Raw genomic sequence first — 22,312 nt, forward strand, 5'->3', positions numbered from 1 at the left:
TCTCTCTTCAATGAGGAACAAAACTCTTTATACTGCCATAGTTAGTATTGTTGCACGCCGACGACGACAACTGGGCAGGTCAAACTTATAGCCTTATTGTAGATATGCATCACGAGATGTGGCTAAAAAGGCAATTCTACCCAAATTAAGGAGGTAAAAATCAATCATTTATGATGGATGGCTGAGCTATCAACCGAAACTCTAGTGCATTAGTGCAATATTACTTCCTCAATAAATCTTAGCCAGATTAGGCAATCGTTACCCAGCGATGCGACACTTAATTAATTTAGCTATTTTACTAGTTAGTGTGTCAGCTTTTATTAAGAAATTTAACTTTCCAATTGGTACCTGAGAAGTCTGGTCCTTTTTTCTCCACCATTCTCCGTTAGTGAAAGCTTTAGTGTTTTCAGGGCTCCCGGCGATCCTATAATATCCTATAATTTCGAGATGATCCTATATAGGCTATCCTAAATTTTAAACACGGTATGTTTTTAAGGGTGCAGCCATAAAAATTTATTCCAAAAACATGTAAAACACTCTGCCTCGCTTTCAAAGTCAAAAGTGCAAAAATCTAAATGTGATCAAATAACCTATAGATTCACTATGTAATATTAGCTTTCAGATTATTTCAAATAATTTTTACTAATAATTAAGCCGAAATTTAGGTTTTTTTATCCAACAAAAAATCACTTTATTTCAAAAATTCATCCTATTAAACCCTATATTTCGATAATTTTAACTCCACACTGTAAAAAATTGTGGTGCCTAAATAGTGCCATAATGGTATTAAAACAATGTGCACTATTTGTGCACCTTGACATGGTGCGGAAATAGTACGAAAATGGTTCGATATTTTAAAAACACCTTTAGCTTAAACGAATGGTGTAGAAATGGGTTTATAAAGCATAATTCTTTAAAAGGTGTGCAAATGATACCTTAATTATATAAAATAACCCCATTGAATACCCCATTAAATGGTGCTCAAATGGCATAGAATTAGTTCGATATTTTTTATACACCATTCGCTTAAATAAACGGTGTGAAAAAGGGTTGAAAAAGCCTCATTCATTAAAAGGCGCACAAATGATACCCAAACGATATAAAATAACACCTTCGCAAGGCCCATATAAAAGGTGTTCAAATAATGTGAAAATACAGTTATGTTTTGAACACCATTGGCTAAAATAGAAGGTGTAAATAAGGGCGGAAAAAACCTCATCCTCGAAAAGGTGCGCAATTGATATAAAATAACACCTTCGCAGGCCCTTAAAAAGATGTTGAAATAATGTGAAAATGTAGTTATCTTTTAAACATCTTTCGCTTAAATAGAAGGTGTAGAAAACTACTGAAGAAACCTCATCCTCGAAAAGGTGAGCAAGACTCATATAAAAGATGAAGAAATAACGTGAAAATGGAGTTATGCACGCTAAATTAAGGTACCTAAAAAGTGTTGTAGTGGTGTAAAATTTATTAAGCAGTATTTTTACCCCTTGACAATGTGTTGAAATTGTATGAAAATAGTGCGATATTTTACAAACACCATTAGCGAAAATGAATGGTGCAAAAAACGGATTCATAAAACAACATTCGATAAAAGTTGCTCAAATTATACATAAATGGATTAAAATAACACCTTCAATTATACCATTAAATGGTGTTAAAATAATACGAAAATACACCTTTGCAAACCCCTATTTACCCCATTTTAAGTCCTTAATTAGCCCATTCCAAGTCTATATTTACCCCATTTCAAGCCCCATTTACACCATTGCAAACCCCTATTCACCTCATTTCAAGTCCATATTTACACCATTTCAAGTCTATATTTACCCCATTTCAAGCCCTAATCACCATTGCAAAATCCCTATTTACACCATTGCAAAACCCGTATTTATACCATTGCAAAACCTCTATTTACACCATTGCAAAACCCCTACTTACACCATTGCAAAACCCCAATTTACACCATTGCAAAACCCCAATTTACACCATTGCAAAACCCCAATTTACACCATTGCAAAACCCCTATTTATACCATTGCAAAACCCCTATTTACACCATTGCAAAACCCCTATTTACACCATTGCAAAACCCCTATTTACACCATTGCAAAACCCCTATTTACACCTTTAGAAAACCCCTATTTACACCATTGCAAAACCCTATTTACACCATTGAAAAGCCCCTATTTACACCATTGCAAAACCCCTATTTACACCATTGCAAAACCCCTATTTACACTATTGCAAAACCCCTATTTACACCATTGCAAAACCCCTATTTACACTATTGCAAAACCCCTATTTACACCTATTCAAGCCTTACTTACACCATTGCAAAACCCCTATTTACACCATTGCAAAACCCTTATTTACACCATTTAAAGTCCCTATTTACCCCTTTTCCAGTTTTATTTACACCATTGCGAAACTCCTATTTACCCAATTTCAAATCTATATTTATCCCATTTAAAGTCCCCATTCACCCCATTTCAACTCCATATCTACCCCATTTCAAGTCTATATTTACCCCATTTTTAGTCCTATTTTCACTATTGCAAAACCCCTATTTACCTCATTTCAATTCCTTATATTTACCCCATTTTAAACCTATTTACGCCATTGAAAACTCCTACTTACCTCATTTCAAGTAATTATTTATCCCATTTCAAATCTATATTTACCCCATTTAAAGTCTAAATTTAGCCCATTTCAAGTGTATTTTTACCTTATTTCAAGCCCTATTTCCACCATTGCAAAACCCCTATTCACCTCTTTTCAAGTCTTTATTTACCCCATTTCTTGTCACTATTTGCCCATTTCAAACCCCTATTCACCCCATTTACTGGGATCATTATTGTCGTGTTCGGTGGGACTTCACTACCTTTCCTATTGTGTATATACACGTTGAAGGCTTTTCTATTATATCAAGCTCGAATTAACACGACTATAAGTTAATGCCGTTAAAATTATCCAAATGATCTCTCTTTGGTAACAACTAATGGAGTCAGATCGGTATTAATAAAGAGCACGTGTTACTTTTTAAAGCAACACCTTTCTTTCTTAGGCATAAAACTAGATTCCCACTCGACCGAAAAAAACCGGCGGAAATCACACAGCCAACGGTAAAAATTTTAACTTACGCTGGCGTCCGGCGGTAGACCGTTCAAACTACGACTGAATTTTCGGTTTGGCGGTAGATATTTTTGGGTCACGTGACAGATTTGAGTTATTTCCTCAACATCTATTTCACACTCTTTGTCCCCTTGTCGCTTGGATCGTACTAGAAGGGATATTTTCTAGCTTCCTCAGTAAACTTTTCCTTATTAACATCTTATCTCTTACTTCCGTTAATTTAATTTTTCTTTCTTGGTGGTATGTTTCCAATAAGCCTTGGTCAACCACAAAAAATGGCGGCTATCAATCGATCTCGCGTGTGCGTGCGCTCTTGAAATTTATGACGTTGTCAGTGGGATAATTTCATTGGCTGAGATACCGGCGTAACGCCGAACACGACCGAAAAAATAGAACACAACTTACGCCCGACCGAACGGAAATTCCGTCGGTCGAACCCTTTTCTGCCTGGTTTCCGTCGTCTTTTCCGTGGAATGGGAATCTAGCTTCATAAAAGCGGGCCTATTCGAAAAAATGCTCCATTTCTTTAGGTCCTTGAACAATAACGCTATATATTTATAAAGGATTTTGAAGAATAAGCATCTTCCTTTTCCAAAATATTGCTTGTTTTATTGATCAGATTAGGGTTAGGAAAGGCACAGGTTAATTTTGCTTAGGCGTCTTTGAGACCTACGGTTCCTAAATTAAGCATTTGACCTCGTGATAATAAGCGTATGCATATATTCATATCCTATAAATGCTAAAAATTGAAAAACCATTTCAATGATAATAAACATTTTATCGGTGACAGCGTTTAAAAATGAAATGTTTCTTAGAGGAACTATGTTACGTTAGAAAATAGATTTTGGGTACTCATTTTATGTTCAAACTTCATTACAGTGTTACATAATGCATATGACTTAAATATAACCATTTGTTAATCGCTTTGTCAAGGTACATTTCTTCGATTTGAAAATATTTCGTTCTTCTAAACTCTAAATTTTGCTTAATATTTAAAAAAATACATGGAATTATTGCTCATTTTACCTAACCACTCAATCTTCATTACATAATCAGATTATCTCGGGTATGGAGTCTTCGTGTTCCCGAGAATTACTGTATTTCCATCGGGAACTTTTAATCATAATATACCGAATCCAAAATCCGCCAAATTGCGGGGTTTTTCAGCCGAATGGAAGACAATTTGTTAATTGCCGTAGTAAAATCAACTTGGAATGGGGTGAACAGGGGCTTGAAATTGTTAAAATGGGACTTGAAATGGAGTAAATAGGGGTTTGAAACGGTGTAAATCGTGGTTTGAAACGGTGAAAATAGGGGTTTGAAACGGTGAAAATAGGGGTTTGAAACGGTTTAAATATGGGTTTGAAACGGTGTAAATATGGGTTTGAAATGGTGTAAATATGGGGTTGAAATGGTGTAAATATGGGTTTGAAATGGAGTAAATATGGCTTTTAAATGGAGTAAATAGGGCTTTAAATGGAGTAAATAGGGCTTTGAAATGGAGTAAATAGGGCATTGAAATGGAGTAAATAGGGGTTTGAAATGGAGTAAATAGGGGTTTGAAATGGAGTAATTAGGGGTTTGAAATGCAGTAAATAGGGCTTGGAAATGGAATAAATAGGGGTTTGAAATGGAGAAAATAGCCGCTTGGAAATGGAGTAAATAGGGCTTTGAAATGGAGTAAATAGGGCTTTGAAATGGTGTAAATAGGGCTTTGAAATGGTGTAAATAGGGCTTTGAAATGGAGTAAATTGGTCTTTGAAATGGACTAAATAGGGCTTTGAAATGGAGTAAATAGGGCTTTGAAATGGTGTAAATAGGGCTTTGAAATGGAGTAAATTGGTCTTTGAAATGGACTAAATAGGGCTTTGAAATGGAGTAAATAGGGCTCTGAAATGGAGTAAATAGGGCTCTGAAATGGAGTAAATAGGGCTTTGAAATGGAGTAATTAGGGGTTTGAAATGCAGTAAATAAGGCTTGGAAATGGAATAAATAGGGGTTTGAAATGGAGAAAATAGCCGCTTGGAAATGGAGTAAATAGGGCTTTGAAATGGTGTAAATAGGGCTTTGAAATGGTGTAAATAGGGCTTTGAAATGGTGTAAATAGGGCTTTGAAATGGTGTAAATAGGGCTTTGAAATGGAGTAAATTGGTCTTTGAAATGGACTAAATAGGGCTTTGAAATGGAGTAAATAGGGCTCTGAAATGGAGTAAATAGGGCTTTGAAATGGAGTGAACAGAGACTTGAAATGGTGTATTAATGGCTTTGTTTTACACCTTAAACGTGGTGCTAAATATAGAAAAAATATTTAACACCTTCACTTCATTTGGTGTAGTAATGTGATATACGTGGCGTAACTGTGCCTACATTTAACACCATTAAACTAAGTAGTAATATTAGAGTTCAAAAGATTTCCTGAAAAAGATGTTAAAAAGCACTATAAATGGTGCATAAATGCCTAATATTTCGTTCATACTTGCAAATAATATTTGTAAATGGCGTGAATTTATCATGAAAATGGTGTAGAAGTACACCTTAAATGGTGTCAATTTTGGCACCGAAAAAACAGCATTTATGGTGTAAGAATGCACCATTATTTTTAACAGTGCAGCCTATCGCCGCGTGTATCTTAACCCTTACGATCATAATGGTGTAGATCACAGGTTTGTGTCTGTATGTGATAGACTAGAGACCAGTGGGTGGTGGTGTTTTTAGAAGAAAATAAGCACAGATTGGTGTCGATCTTCAGAAGTTGGTGTTGTCAAAAAAAATTATTCGTGTCTATGCGGGATAGACAAAGATCAGAAGATGGTGGTGTAAGAAGCCAATGTGTACAAAGTGGTACACTTCGTACACACTTCGTTGTTATGGTAAAAATTATTTATTTTTAGCTTCAAAAAATGTCTGCCGAAAAGTAAAGAAAATGTGTTAAGATTACCGCTCGATTTTGACTGCCGTAAAATCCAGTTATATAAAGGAAAAACTCAGTATTCTCATGGGCATCCCCGTGGTTATGCCTTGAGATTTCTATTCGGGTAAGCAGGAGCGGTTGATGTAAGGAGATTTATAGTACCATCTTGCCATAAAGAAATGATAGGATCCAGTAATCGAGAGCCTTATCTGTATATAACTACGCCGCCTTTATAAGGCTAGAGAGATGCTACAACTCCACCAATGACCAAACCACTAGTTCCCATATTGCGAGTGCGAAAACTGCAGAAAGAAACTGTCAAAACATATTCCTTTTCAACTATTCAAAATGGCCACATTATGTGAGGCAAATTGTCAACTATACTGTTTAATGTTGCATCCGTGAGATAAAATCCTACCACGCACAGTGTTCAAAATACGCATGAAAGTACTCATCCTAGCACACTGTTTTGGTGTTAAATTTTGGTACCAGTATTTACTGTTCGAAAACATAATTCAAAAGTGTGCTGCCAGTGTGTTTAGGCTTGCCACAATTTTCGGTTCAGTAAACACATTTTCTTAGAGTGTATTGTTTCATTGCTCTATAAACATTTACTATTACTATATATCTTACATCCAAGATATTTCTTTTTTCTTTTTTAGCTGTCGGTCAAAGGAAAATGGCAAGTCCTGAGAAAAAAATGAGACAGAGTCCGGTAAGATAATTTGATTAAATGTTTAAATTTTACAGTGCATTCAAGTTGTCTGTAATGATTAACTATCAATTTAAGGGTTAGTGTCAACCTCGCTCGTCAACTCACGATATTTGTAAGCGAGAAATCTACACAGAAAAAACGATGTTTAGATTCTAAACGTTTTCCTAAACGGGAAAGTGCAACGCCTTTTTAAACACGAGCCCAGCCTATACGCGTTTAGTTCTGAAATTTTTATTTTTCAAACGCGTATAGTTTGAAAATGTTTACGTTTCAAACGCGCATAGATTGAAAAAGTATCTGTTTCAAACGCGTTTAGATTGAAAACGTTTATGTTTGAAACGCGTTTAGATTGAAAACGATTATGTTTCAAACGCGATTAGATTGAAAACGATTATGTTTCACACGCGATTAGATTGAAAACGATTATGTTTCAAACGCGTTTAGATTGAATACGATTATGTTTCAAACGCGTTTAGGTTGAAAACGATTATTTTTCAAACGCGTTAAGATTGAAAACGTTTATGTTTCAAACGCGTTTAGATTGAACACGTTTATGTTTCAAACGCGTTTAGATTGAACACGTTTATGTTTCAAACGCGTTTAGATTGAACACGTTTATGTTTCAAACGCGTTTAGATTGATAGCGTTTATGTTTGAAACGCGTTTAGATTGAAAATGTTTATATTTCAAACATGTTCAGATTGAAAACGTTTATGTCTAACCCGCATGTAGTTTTCCAACGTTAATATACAGATGTGGTATAGCTTATGTAATATATAAACAACTATTTCAAGTAATAATATAAAAAATATTCTGGAATATCAAAATAAAACGGATCTTTATAGCTACAAAACTACCAAAGGCATCGAAATTACGAAAAATAAATCTATATATTACTTTTAAATTATGACAAGTTGGGAAAGCCAAAATATTACCTCTCCGAGTTTAGATGACTATCACTACCCCTTAAATAACCTAAATATATGCATCTATCGCTTTTTTTAATTCTTTGCAAGTGCAGGAATTGAATTTTAAAATAGTCTATTGTTCAAGCCTTTTCAATATCTCTCAATTGCTGTGGAAACTCTACTCTCTCGCTATACCTCAACCGCATTCTTAGTCTACCAGTATGATTTGTAACATTTGTCCATATCAAAGCTGAATCATACCTCGCCACACAAAAAGCAAATGTGCCCAAATCATGGAAGCCACAACCCAATCACACATAAGCTAGGCTCCCACTTAACCAAAATAATTATTAAACAGTTAAATACTCACAAAGGTTGGCAAAATCAATCTCCTTCAGTAATACGTAAGGCTTAATTATATTATTTGCCGAACAAAATTAATCGAGCAAATCTAACACTTAACTTCTTCCTTCGAAATTCTATCAAAGAATGATTAAACTGTTTAAAAAAAGGTTTTTTTCGCAAATAGGGCGCTATCATATCAACCGCAATTCCGTCATATTTAAAAAATATACATTGCCAACACTTTTTTAGACACAATAGTGGAAGTTTTAGTCTCATTTAAAACATGTAAAACAATTATCTCATCTACAAATAGCTTACACATTTCTTTTTGAACAATATCTACCCGTTTGGATTTTTCTAAAGCAATCTTACCACCAAAATATTTTTTGATATAGAATAAATGTTCTATGTTCTTCATTTTTGAAAATATATTTTTTAGCGTTTGTAATGATTACTCTCTACACCTACACTAATCTAACAAGGAGTATAAATCCACTAGTGGAAGCGGTGTTTTTATTGAAAATATATTTTTTAAGCGTTAAATCTAACTGGGAGTAATATGAAAGGAGTAGAAGCTTATCTGTCTTAGGAAATATGAAATTTTATCTTAACAGTTCGTTAAATCATAAGTTTATAACGAAAAAACGCGGAAGGGGAAAACGAGCAGACAACAACGATTTTTGGGGGTAGAAGTTTAAGAGCGCCATCTGTCGTCCGTGCCAAAGTTGAACTTCCACTCGAAAGGCAATGGGAAAGTGGATAAAATAATGCCATCAGCTACTTAACTGCGTCGATATATTTAACGACTTGACCCATGACATGCCCTTAACACTGGCTTCTATGAATCCTATTTATTCTTGGATGCTAGGAAACTTGGTAGACGTAACAGTCTGTACCAAGTACCCAAGCATCCTTCAATAAACGCCTGGCAACATTGTGGTACGCATGGTACAACTAAAAAATAGGATGTGTATTTATCTTTCGACTCACTCCAAGCCTTTAAGCCCTCAATACAGACGATTTGAAACACTATCGTAATTCCTAGTGTCTCGAATCTCTACGTTCCTGTCCATTATGAACAGTGCTGAGAGAATGATACATCAGAAAGAGCCATTCAAATCGAATTGCCGAAAATATTATCCATATTTTCATTTCATATAACTGAGAAAACAAATTATTATGGTTCTGAGAGGAGCTTCCCATTTTGGTTGTTGTTCTCAAAAATATATCGCAATGCACGGGCCTCGATAGATATTGGAGGCAATGAAGGAAATATATCACAATGCGTGGGCCTTGATAGATACAGGAGGCAATGTAGGAAATATAACGCAATGCACGGGCCTAAAAAGATATAAGAGACAATGTACGAAATATAACGCAATGCACGGGCCTTGATAGATATAGGAGGCAATGATTTAACGACTTCGGTACTTGGGTTTATCTTTAATATTTAAATAAATATAATTATTTTTAATTATTTTAATCGCCAGTAAATAACTTTAAAAATAGTTAAATCGTTTAAAATAAAGTTGTTCCTATTATCTTTCGAAACTTTGCTAATATTGACGTTTAAAGTGAAGGGTACCCCTCTTGCCCGCTTTTTTCAAATTTTGGGGTATATATACGTTTCGTTTCCATTATAATAATAGATAAAAACGCATTCGCGTGAACCTTTGGTGGAAGCCCTGCTATTGGGAGGCTAGACGTTTCTCGTAACCCTAGCCGATCGCCGCGTATATCTTAAAACCAAATAATAGATAAAAACGCATTTGCGTGAACCGATGGTGGAAGCCCTGCCATTGGGAGGCTAGACGTTTCTCGTAACCCTAGCCGATCGCCGCGTATATCTTGGAACCAAACGATGACGGAGGAAAAGAAGCCAGAATGTACTGACTGGCGTCCATGTGGAATCGACAAAAGACCTGAAGATGGTGGTGCATTGAAGCTGGTGTCAATGTGGAATTGACGAAGAACAGAAGATGGTGGTGCATAGAACCTGGTGTCAATGTGGAATTGACGAAGAACAGAAGATGGTGGTGCATAGAACCTGGTGTCAATGTGGAATTGACGAAGAACAGAAGATGGTGGTGCATAGAAGCTGGTGTCAAGGTGAAATTGACGAAGAACAGAAGATGGTTGTGCTTGGAAGCTAGAAGTACAGACTAGTGTCCATGTGGAGTGGACGAAAACCAAAGCTGGTGGTGTTGGAACTCAAGTAGAATAGCCAGAGGAGACAAACCCAAATTTCCGTGAACTGTCAATGCAGTCCGGAAATTGGGAACACGTTTGCTCCGATACGCAAACTGCGAACGCGGTCACGTGGGGCGTGACAGACACACACACAGACACACAGACACACACACACGCACGTCCGGTGTAATACCTCTCCGTGACATACGTCACTCGGAGAGGTAAAAAAAGAAAATATTAAAGTTTTGTAGGATTTCTTTACACGGGGCGAACTGCTAACGCGTTGCACTAGTGTAACAAGTTGGAAAAACCAAAATATTACCTCTCCGAGTCAAGAGGAGGACTACTACTACAAACTTATTAACCTAGATATAGAATTATTTATCTTTTTTGAAGTAAAAATTTACGAATTTTTAAAGCAGTATTCCAAGCATATTGAATATACAGTAAAGCAGACGACATTTACATCCAATAAAGATATGTCTTGGACACATTTAAATCAGTAAATGGGGAAAAAAAACAGGAAATGAAGTGTATAGATTTTGGAGAGATATAACCTTTATGTGTTTGAAAAGGCCCAACTGTCTACGCCTCAACTGTTAACCCTATATTCTTATAGCTACATTCACAACTGGTTAGTAGTATAAACACTACTGTCTCGTTTCACCTCAACGATTTTCTTAGTTTGCCAACATGATTGTTAACGTTAAATATCACCAAAGCTGACTTGTGGTTAGACGCACTGAAAGTCATTACGCACCATAATAAGAATGAAAACTTCTAAGCTATAACCCGATAACGATTAGCCCTTTCACTGATCTAATTGCCACCATGATGCATTATTCTATTATAATATCTAAACCTGATTATTTAAACGTGTAATTAACTTACGGCTCACTCTGAACCGTTAATGTCCCTTCATTACAGACACGAAAATAAAAACCCACAGTTTAGTTCACCTCAGGTCTCAATTATTTACTCTTTGGTTCACTAAACCTATCGCGGATAATTCTTGATTTACCCGATTGAGTCCAGGCCTAAGCTTCCTTCTTGAAATCTTTAAAGCAAGGATTATTCTATATACAGATGTAGTATAGCTTAAGTAATATATAAACAGCAATTTCAAATAATAATATTAAAAAATATCCTTGAAATATCAAAATTAAACAGAACTTTAAAGCTAGAAAAGTACTAAATGCATCGTAGTTACGAAAAATATTTTCACATATTCACTTTATATTATGGAAAATGTGAATATTAAGGTTCTGTAGGATTTCTTTACACATCAAAGCAAAGCGAACTGCTAACGCAGCGTGCTAGTGTAACAACGGACGGACACACACATACAAAAACATAGACTGCTTTTTAACTCTTTCCGTATTAATTTTGAATTGAGAAACAAGATTATCTTAAATATTAAAATAAATATAATTAATATTTGATATTTCTTCGTTAGTTGTTCGCCTTATTGAGCGTTACATCGTTTTAAAAAAGAACAATTAAACATTCTTGAAAGACTTGACTAATATGGACGTTTGAAATGAAGCATACGCCTGTTGCTTCGCCTTACTCAAATAGGTAATACATAAAGGATTCGAATCGCAGCTGTAGATAAGAACATCGCAGTTGCGTGAACCTAGCCGATTGCCGCGTACAAATATGAGTATCCTGGTAATGGTAAAACAGTCAACGTGGTCGCCCCCTAGCTAAAACGTTGAACTGACCGGTCCCAGGTACCTAGAGATGCTTAAAATAAGTGTAAACATATTCTATACACTCATTTGCAAGTTTAGAATCATCTTGATTTTTAATAGAAAACATTTTGATGTTTTTACGTTGGTACGCCAAGATAACAAATAATATATTTTGATCGGTTATAATTACTAAACCTCTGATCTAAATTTACAGTTCACAACATAAATGGCACTGAAACATTTTTGAAGGCAATTTTAGCGTGAGTCAAACCGTTTTATGAGCAACACGTTTCTAAAATTAGAATTATTAACTCAAATTTAAACCCAGTTATATTATAAACCAAACTAATATAAAACTACAATTTTATTTACTTACTAAATATGGGCGAAGTTCTAATATGGCTTTTTTGCGAGTAAATTCTGACTTTTGACGCGTCAAGCACCAGCGAATGAATGTACCCCATTCCCAAATTTCTGAACCTTGGCCTCTCGGCATGAGAAGGGGTTAAAACCGATTCACCAAATAAAATATTAATTATTCTTCCTCAGATGCTCGAGTTAACTACATGACGTCAATATGTTTATATCCTTTACATCTAGAGTAGGTTTTGAACACGTTTAAACCCTGGCGTTTCGGTTTATGCCCACTTTACGATAAGTTTAGATTCTAAACGTGTTTTTAAAGGCTTTCAATGCGCTGTTGTGTTTAGTTTTTATATGTTTAGCTATTACACCGATTGGTACTAGTTGGTGTTTAGTTTTCGCACGTCAAATCTAGGGGTTTAGATTTTCAACATGTTTAAATCAAATGGATGTGCTCAAAACCTATACGTTGTTTTTTCTGTGTACTTACTGGCTTCTTGGTAATAAACTTAAAAATAAAATGTTTATAGCCTCCATTCCTTCCTGAATTTTCCGTAGATGTTATGCTAAGTCAAAATATTTACGCCCGGTATACTTTAGTATAATGACGTCATTCGTTGGCAGCATTAGGGTTTGTTCACAAAGGAAGGTGTTGGTCTATCTTTTTCACACTGTATGTTATGGACGGTGAGGTCGCCATTGCTATGGTGCTAATAAAACAACTTCGTGGTCACATTGAAAATTTCAGTGATTTAAATTAAAGCCGTTCTGAAATCACTCGCTGGACAATTATAACCGGAAAAATTCAAATTTGACCACCTAATTCTTATATTGGAGCACCTTACAGGCACGTTTTGTTCAAGTCATTTAGAACCTGGCCTATAGAGATTGGTGTATTAAAGGGTAGAGTAGCGAATGATGGTGTTCCCAGAAGCCAATGTGTTCAGGTTTGTGTTTTTGTGAGATAGATGATTACTGTTGGATGGAAGAATCAGTCGCGAAGGAACGGGGGGTACAAGGGTAAATTGTACCCCTTTAAAATTTTACTAGGGCACCTAAATTGGACAGAAAGCGTGCCAAGTTTATAATAAAAGGGCGCCAAAATTATACTGAAGTAAACAAGCTACCCCAGCAGAAAGGACACTCGTCCAAATAAGTGCATTTTCCTTTAAAAAAATCGAAATGATGGGGATGAAAAGCCCCGAACACACGGTATTCCTGTCTCCATCCACTGCCAAAGCTAGGGTAGAAAGACCTTGAAAAGCCGGCACAATACTCGTTGAGGGGGATTCTCCCCCGCACGAGTAAAAAGAGGTGAATAGACCATTTCGGTATTTCGTGCAGCGGTATTCCACTTTGTAGTGGCGCAACAAAGAGCCCGTCTTGGTGAGGAATGAAAAGGTAGAGAGCTTATTCAGCTTATCAAAGAGAGCTTCACAAATTTGGGGCGCTGAAGACCGTTTGCGCCTATGCAAAGATGAATACCGAAATGGTCTATTGTGAAAATAAAGCGGACTCGGAGAAAAGTTGTTTTAAAGGCAATGACAGCTAGAAAGTTGCGCGACGAGACCCAGTCTTTTTCCGAAAGTTTGCAACTTAATTCTATGCTTCTTGTTGTGCATGCCACTTCCGCTTCGGCAGAAATAAGAGTCTCTATATTGAAGCTATTGAAAACGTGCTTACGGCAGGGCTCCCATAGGTCCTATAAATCCTATAAAAAGTCCTATGTTTCTGAGATTTTGAAGTAATTATTTATAATATCAGCTGCATGACGTTTTAAATGCAGAATTAGCGAGATCTCATTTGGCCAGATCAAAAAATCGCGGAGCTCGCTTTGCTCCCATAATTTTGCGAAGGGAATCCTTTTCCTATTTAAAAATTCTCTAAAAGAGTTGGTGCCCTTATCCAGAGAGGATTCATAAGATTGATAAAAAATATTTATGCGGAAAATTATCTACAAGTATTACTTATCGGACACCGGTTTTTGGAAAATCATAATAATTCCTCATACCACAATTCACAAGTACAATGCATCGGGTGTACCTCGTATGAGCAGTTCCCGGTAGAGCAGTTCTCGAAATTGCAGCCGCGATTCCAAAAAAACAGCAGCGTTGTTCAAAACTGCTGTTTTAGAAATAGCGGCTGCTGTTTTAGAAATAGCGGCCCCTTTTTTTTTGGGAAAAAGCAGTGTTTGTCTTCAGTTTCGAGTATTTCTTAACAATACAGTTATATTCGTTGTTTTCGAAAACTACCTTTTTCTGTGATCATTTAGTCAGTAATGTGACCTACTAACGGATCGTGTTTTTAAAGTACACTTAAATATGCACTATTCTTCAGGCTGTATCAGTTTACAATTCTAATACCAGGATAGAAAATATTTCAAGAAAGCTTATTTTATTTCGGAAGTAAATGAAGATAAACAACAATATTTTGGAAAAGGCGTAACATTGTTACACCATTTCCAAAGTATTACTAACCTAAGTCTAACCAATCAAAACAAAACCTAAAAAACCCGACCGAACCCAACCCAACCTACCCTGACCTGACCTAATACTATTTAATTGAAATAATCAACTTTAACCTAACCAAACCTAACCTGACCAAACCCAACCTAACCTAACCTTACCAAACCGAACCAAACCTAACCCAACCCAACCTAACCTGACCTGACCTAATACTATTTAATTGAAATAATTAACTTTAACCTAACCAAACCGAACCCAACCTAACCTAACCAAACCAAACCTAACATAACCTAACCAAACACTATTTAATTGAAATAATCAACTTTAACCTAACCTAACCTAACCAAACCTAACCTAACCTAACACTATTGGGGGGTTTAAATAATCAACTTGAAGCTAACCATATCTGACCTAGTTCTATTTAAGTTCATATAACACAGCGTACACCATAACAAACAACAGTCGTTTTTCGCATTCCTGTTTTTCTGCTCTTTAGAGAACTGCTGTAATGGTACGCCGCGTTTACGAGAACCGCTGTAATGGTACGACGCGTTTACGAGAACCGCTGTATCGGTAACTGTTGTAACGGGTAAACTGCCATTTCGGGAAGCCGCTATTTAGGGAACTGCTGATATGAGGACCGCTATTATGGAATCCGCTCATACGGGAACCGCTCATCTAAGGGCTTCCCAATGCATCAACCTTGTTCAATGTGTTTTTTCAACATTTCTCTTATTTTTGGGAGGGGCGCCCAAATCAATATTTAGAACGTTCCTATGCTCCTGGGAAGAATTGTGCAGATTTCAAGACGATGAAGGAAAAATGGCTAGTTAAAAAATGGTACTTAAGTGAGATGAAACAGCTATCCTCATAACCACGGTTCCCTAAACTGTTTCCTGAAAACGCAGTTTACCCTTCACGGCAGGTGCCTATGCAGCTGTTCTCGTAATCGCGGAGTTCCGTTTTAGTAGTTCCCTAAAGAGCAGAACAACCTGGATTTGAAAAACGATAGGCCTTTGAGATGGTCTTAATTGAACTCAAATAGGTGAGGATAATTAAGTCAGGTTAAACAATCTTATTTATACCAAAATAGTCTTAGGTTACGCGAGGTTACATTTGGCTATTAGAATCCCAATAGTATTAGGACAGGTTAGGTTTTGTTATTTGAACACCAATTGGTTAAGCTAGGCTAGGTTTTCGTGTGATGATTTAGTTGTACTTTATAGGTAAGGGTTGAGCATTTTCAAAACTCGACTTAAACACTGCAATTTTCCAGAGCAACATTTTTGATTAACAGCGCTTTTTTTAGAATAGCGGTTGCTGTTTAGGAACTGTTCTTCTGGGAACTGCTGATACAAGGTACAGTCGCCAATTAAAAACTTTCTCTCTCGTGACGTCTTGTTTCAACAATAATTCGCAAATTATTCATCTGATACAATTGGTAAAAAAACGTATCTTACATTGCTGTTTTTACTAAGCGTTTTTTTTTACACTCGCCACTTCCCATTTCCAACTGCTAAATAGGGGGTTTTCAATGATTGGGATATTTTGAATTTTACTAGAATGTCAGTCGGTTATTTGGACGAGCTATGATCGATTGTTCACCTTCACTTTAAAATCAACCCAATCATTCATTTAGCAGTCGGAAATGGAAAGTGGCGAGTGTAAAAATAAAACGCTTAGTAAAAACTATATTGAAACAACAATATAAGATGCGTTCTTTTTACCAATTGTATCAGGTGAATAATTTCTAGCTTATTGTTGAAACAAGACGTCGCGAGAGAGATAGATTTTAATAGGTAAATGTATAAAGTAGGAGGAGCTAATTGAAAAATATAACAAATCGTCACGAGTGACGTTTCTAGTCTGGAAAAATGACGCTCACGCTCAAATTCATAAGATCATGGATGAAGGATGCACGTGAGGAAATTTGTTTTAATGCTATAAGATAGTGTGAAAACAAATTTCCTCACGCGTATTCTTTATCCACGACTTAACAATAATTCACCAGACTAACGTTACGTGCAAAATCGCGCGCGATTTCTTACTTTCCAACAACTTCAGCAAAACCAAATACATTATTTATCCACCGATTGCGGCGACTGTACCACTGAAAGAAAAGATCGTGTACTTTGTATGCGACCGTCCTGACACTTACGCCATCAATGAAGCGTAATTAGTGACGAAACAAAATATGGTACTAAGTTTCATAAATCTGAAATTATATATGTGAATATTATGTTATATACAAGTATCAAATAGTAATAAATATATTCGCTAACAACGAGAAAAAATATTGTATTATTTATATTCTACCAAAATCAAGATTTTTTCTTTTTACTATAGAATACTGAATTTGGGCACGGAAACATTGTTTGGGCTAATTTCGGTAAAGATTCTTGGTGGCCTGACATGGTAATCTACGGGTCGGACATTGGACACCCTGAAGCAGAATCCAACCGTGTGTGGATCTACTGGTTTGGTGACAAAACCGTCACTCAGGTAAAATTATATCATCTTCTAATTTTGAATTGTGATTCACTGAAATATGCATGACAGTTTTTTTTAGTATTTAAAATATTCTTTCCATATTAGCTCATTGTGATTTATACTATAAGTAAAATACCTGTTTACGACTAATATAATGATTATAAATGATATTATAAAATAAATACGAGTAAGGCTCTTAATTGCCAAGAAATTACTAATTTATCTATAACAAATTTGGAAACTAAAATATTACTTCTCCTAGTCGAGACGATGCCTATCTAAACTTAAATTACCTAAATATGTAACTATTGTTATTTATTAATGAGTAACTTCAAGCTCAAAAATGAATTTTCCTAGTGTTTTTAACTGCTCTATTAAAATCTCGATTCGTCTTTTAACACTACCCTCTCGTTTCACCTCAACAATATTCTTGGTTGTCCAGCGTGATAGCTAATCTTTGACGTAACTAAATCCGCTAAAGAGAAAAGACAACATGCACCTTCAGAAAAATCAGACCTATAACAAATGCGAACATGACTCTTGATCTGTTAAGTGCCTAATATTTTTCATTTAAATGTGTGTTTAACTTTAGGCTCACTCTGAACCGCTTATAGTTTATTATAATATCTAAATTTATCATTTAAGCATTTCCGTTGCCTTTACCACGGTCTTAAAAGATTGCCAGTATAATTTCGCCTATTTCCCCACGCTTTAGAGGAAAGTGGACGAATAAGCTTTACAGTTACTCCCGAAATACAGCAATCTAAGAAATGGAAGTGAAACCAAAATAAACCTCTCCGAGCCGAGACGAATTTACTTTCCAAACACAGGTCCGCCAGCCAATGAGACAAACCGGAAATACATAGTTGTAATCGGCGAGTTATTGCCATGATCGTTTGTAAAGTTTAAAGCGTTTAATAATATCCTGCGTATCCTCAATAACTCTAATGAGGACCTAATATCTATCACTTAAATGTGTATTTAACTTTCGGCTCACTCTGGACCGTTAAGACCTTCTATAAGAGGACATGAAACAAGGTCAATTCTGGTTTAAATCTAGGTTATCTTATCTCATAGACCCAGTCGTTTCAACACGTATGGAGAGATGAAGTATTAACATCCTTATTATTTAATGAAGCTGAAAGTTACGTTTACACTATATATAAATGTAGTAAAGATGAATTAAAAAGTAAACACCAAATTTTAAATGTTAATATCAAAAGATGTTCTTGGAATATTGAGATGAAACAGAGCTTTATAGCTACACAACTTGTAAAAGAAACGTAATGCCGAAAAATATTTAAGTATTTCCATTTAATATTCTGCAAAAAGAAAATGTTATCGTTTTGTAAGAGATCTTTTCATCCTACTCGCTTTATATTAACTTTGATATGCGTGTACTGTTTCGATTCAGATGCAATCTTCATTACTCGTTCTATATTAACTCTCACTTGTGTCAGTACATAGAAATAAGTTTATCTTAAATAATTAATTAAATATAAATGATATTAATTATTTTAATCGCCAGTAAATAACTTTAAAAATAGTTAAATCGTTTAAAATAAAGTTGTTCCTATTATCTTTCGAAACTTTGCAAATATTGACGTTTAAAGTGAAGGGTACCCCTCTTGCCCGCTTTCTTCAAATTTTGGGGTATATATACGATTCGTTTCTATTATAATAATAGATAAAAACGCATTCGCGTGAACCGATGGTGGAAGCCCTGCCATTGGGAGGCTAGACGTTTCTCGTAACCCTAGCCGCTCGCCGCGTAAAATCTTAAACAATGTATCGCATGTTGACACTGGTGCTATAGTTCCATTTTTTAAAATAGATGGCTCTATAGGTAAATGTATGCGCCTTGGAGATAAGATACAATAGATGCTGGAGTGATATAGTGAAGGTATATTTTTCCATGGTTTTTGTACAGGAAGGTTAAAAATGACAAGTAACTCCCTTTTTCACAACTTAGCTACCCCACAGTGGTCGGGTAATCTATTGTACCATTATAAAGACTTTTCTTAGAATATACACGCCTCTTCAAGCTCGGTACGTACCAATAGGAAAGTCTATCACATTCAAAGCTATAGCATCATGATATTTATAGAAACGAGTGTCAGAGTCTCAGAGAGCGCGCATCTTTCGTGCGTATTGACTCTTTAATATGAAATTGACTGAAATTCTACAGTCGAATGTTTTCGCTTGTCACTTTGAGTAGCTGAAAGGGGTGAAGTTTTCTTAGTAAGTTTTATTCGGGATGAGAGTACTGTTCGGGTAATAATGGCAGCCAAAACGCGTCATACGGTTTACCTCTCGGATTCGGTATTTGCAAGATGGTCCACGGGTAAAAAGAAACTAAATTTAATTAATGATGAATTTGCCCGCTATTTACTTGATAAATGGTAAGCTGATTTGTTTTATTATTCGGATGGTATACCATTTTGATGATGAACGCATTTGCAAATTTTCACTTTAAATTAGGTCTAATTCTTAACTTTTCAATGAAGTAAACCGTTATTGATCGATAAATGGCGGTGAAAACCAAAAATATGCAAATGCGTCATAGGTGTTTCAAAATCCATGTCAACTATACCTTTTTTACGAAATATAGGGATGAACTGGAAATAATTAAATCTACAAATAGAGGGTTAAAAAATTACAGTAAAAAAAACATAAGTATCAGTGGAACAATATATTTGAAGGATAGTGTGACTGACATAACAGAGGCTCGCGGAGGTAGTCCTATTGAAACTACAAGAAAGCGGAAGAATTCAGATTCCCCCCAAACCCCTGACATCAGTGAAGTCGGAATTGCTAAAAAGCAGAGGCTGTTCTATTCCCCTAAAATATTTGATACAAGAACATCTAGAAATAAAAGGCTTTTGAATTCTCATAATTTTCGTCAGAATAGCCCTCTCTTGAAACATATGAGGCGGAAGCTATTCACTTCACCCATAAAATATCAAATCTTACGGCATACACATGATACACCAAAGAAACACTGTAGAAAGGAATCAATTTGGCAAGTTAGTTCACACCATTCAACTCCAAAAAATGCGAAAAAAACGTAAGTTCCAATTCCATTTGAAATCAACACCCAATGATCTATTTAGATGAAAAACTGGTCACATGACATAACAGCACTATAACCCGCAATTGTTAAATAGGTGTAAGGATATCTTGGGCACAAATAGCTCTTCTGGTACAACTACAACTCCAATTTCAACCCCTACAAAATCAATATCGGTTTGTAAAAAAAGTCTCGTAGATAAATCAGTCTCTTGATATAAAGAGAATGTCACGGCAAACTATATATATGTATATGATCATTTCCAATAGTCGCCTAAAGATTTCTTGAGCCCAACTGGTGGTATTCCTTCACCCTGCTCCCCTCTTGTTGTTGTGCCTCTAACTCCAAAAGTATGGGCCCGCCTTATTCAAGGTCACATGCATAATGTCCAAAAATCGTTTCAAATTCATTTAGCATCGCAAAGCCAAAACAAGTGATGAAATAATTAAAGACACAATGGTCTTAGTCTATCTCTCACATTTGTCGGAATTAGTTCAGAAAGCTTACGGCTCTCAATGTACAGTCCCCGACAAAAGTTTCTGGACATTTTCATTTGGCTGCCATTTTGTTCCTATTTGAGCTAGAGTAACAAAATAGGACTTTCTAGATAGGTTGCCATCTCAAGATTATTTTAAAATTACAAATGACACTGTGGCGCTAATAGGGCGTTAGCCATAGCGGAAATAGTAAAGCCCCCCGATAATGACGTTACGAAATAATGCTTCAAATGGATCAACAAAGGTATCGTTGCACGCGTCTTGTCACGTAGATTCCAAAACTGTTTTCAAATTGTAAATCGGTTCAGAAAATCAAAAGTTATGTCAGAAAATATGACGATCAAAACATTGGCAATTAAGCCTAACGATTATTTATTTTACCTATATCAACTTAGCACAGTAGTAAAACATTACGATCAGAAAAACAAGATGTTCCAATGCGAGAATTTTTAGTTCCACACTGACATATGAGAAATGAGAACTTATGAATTTGACTCAGTCTTCAGAAATGGAGGGTTGTTGGTGGTGGTTTGTAAACGTATAAATATTTAGAGATTTGGATATGTTTAATGATTTTTTATAATTTCCTAGTTGCTAATACAGTGGGTGAATATTTGGGGATAATTCTTTTGACGGATATTTTACGGCAGACGGCGTTATCTGTTGAATCGCTATTAAAAGTTGGACGAGTCGCGGTATTGGATGATGAACAATGTTTCAAGAATATTCTTTGAGAAAGTTTAAGGAGCAAAATAGGTGGCATGACTAAAATACAGGTGTAACAGAGATAGTTTATGGAGCAAAATAGGTGGCATGACTAAAATACAGGTGTAACAGAACTTATTATACGTTCGGAAAATAATGTTTGGACGCTTGAGAATTGGATGTTGAGAAATGCTCTGAAAATAATATTGTGGGAATAATATTTCGACGGCAAATTCATGAGGATGGGTGAGAAGACATATTGTTCAATTCAAAGTGGATGAGAATGGTTTGAGTTATAATAATAATATATATACAGGTTAAATTATTCGCAAGTTCTTATGACATGAAAATATTTTACGACGTGGATAATTTTAACGTATTTCCCGCTTTCTCGGCTTTACTCTGCAAGTTTTCTTATTCCCAGCACATTTTAAACGTGACAACTATCCCTTTAAACTTTACTTAAGAATTTGGTTTTTTGAAAATTATGGCTGTTTTTGGAACATAGAGCAAAAAAGAGACAGAGGCCCTACAAACGATAAAAAACACAGCGTTTGCAATTGTGTCGTGTTTCAGCGAAGGTGCTCTATATATTTTTTAGCTTAGAGTAGACCAGTTTCAATGATCATCGGAAAAAATCAGTCTCAATAGCCCATACATTTCCTGCTATAATAGAGTCGGTATGCGCCCTGGTTTGTGACATTGAGAATTTAATATCTCAATTTTACTATCGTTAATTTGGCAAAAAACTAAATTGAGTCTGCTTCCATTATTAACCTTGACTATTTGCCCTAAAATAATTTGATATTATTCGTTTGTAGTTTA

General features: G+C 35.6%; 1 protein-coding gene across 1 annotated transcript in view; it reads left to right on the forward strand.

Annotated features, from left to right (window-relative positions):
• LOC149621160 (sodium-dependent multivitamin transporter-like) overlaps positions 1–22,312 on the forward strand; it is a 141,643-nt gene that overhangs the window by 5,450 nt on the left and 113,881 nt on the right. Inside the window, exons 2-3 of the mRNA XM_089855770.1 lie at positions 6,708–6,760; positions 17,072–17,227. Of these exons, the coding sequence (XP_089711896.1) occupies positions 6,725–6,760; positions 17,072–17,227 (192 nt within the window). The 5' untranslated portion in view covers positions 6,708–6,724. The remainder of the gene's footprint in view (positions 1–6,707; positions 6,761–17,071; positions 17,228–22,312) is intronic.

The sequence above is a fragment of the Phalangium opilio genome, unplaced genomic scaffold (genome assembly GCF_054372755.1).
Source record: "Phalangium opilio isolate 3A_F unplaced genomic scaffold, DU_Popi_V2 ptg000209l_1, whole genome shotgun sequence".
In the NCBI taxonomy this organism is placed as follows: Eukaryota; Metazoa; Arthropoda; class Arachnida; order Opiliones; family Phalangiidae; genus Phalangium; species Phalangium opilio.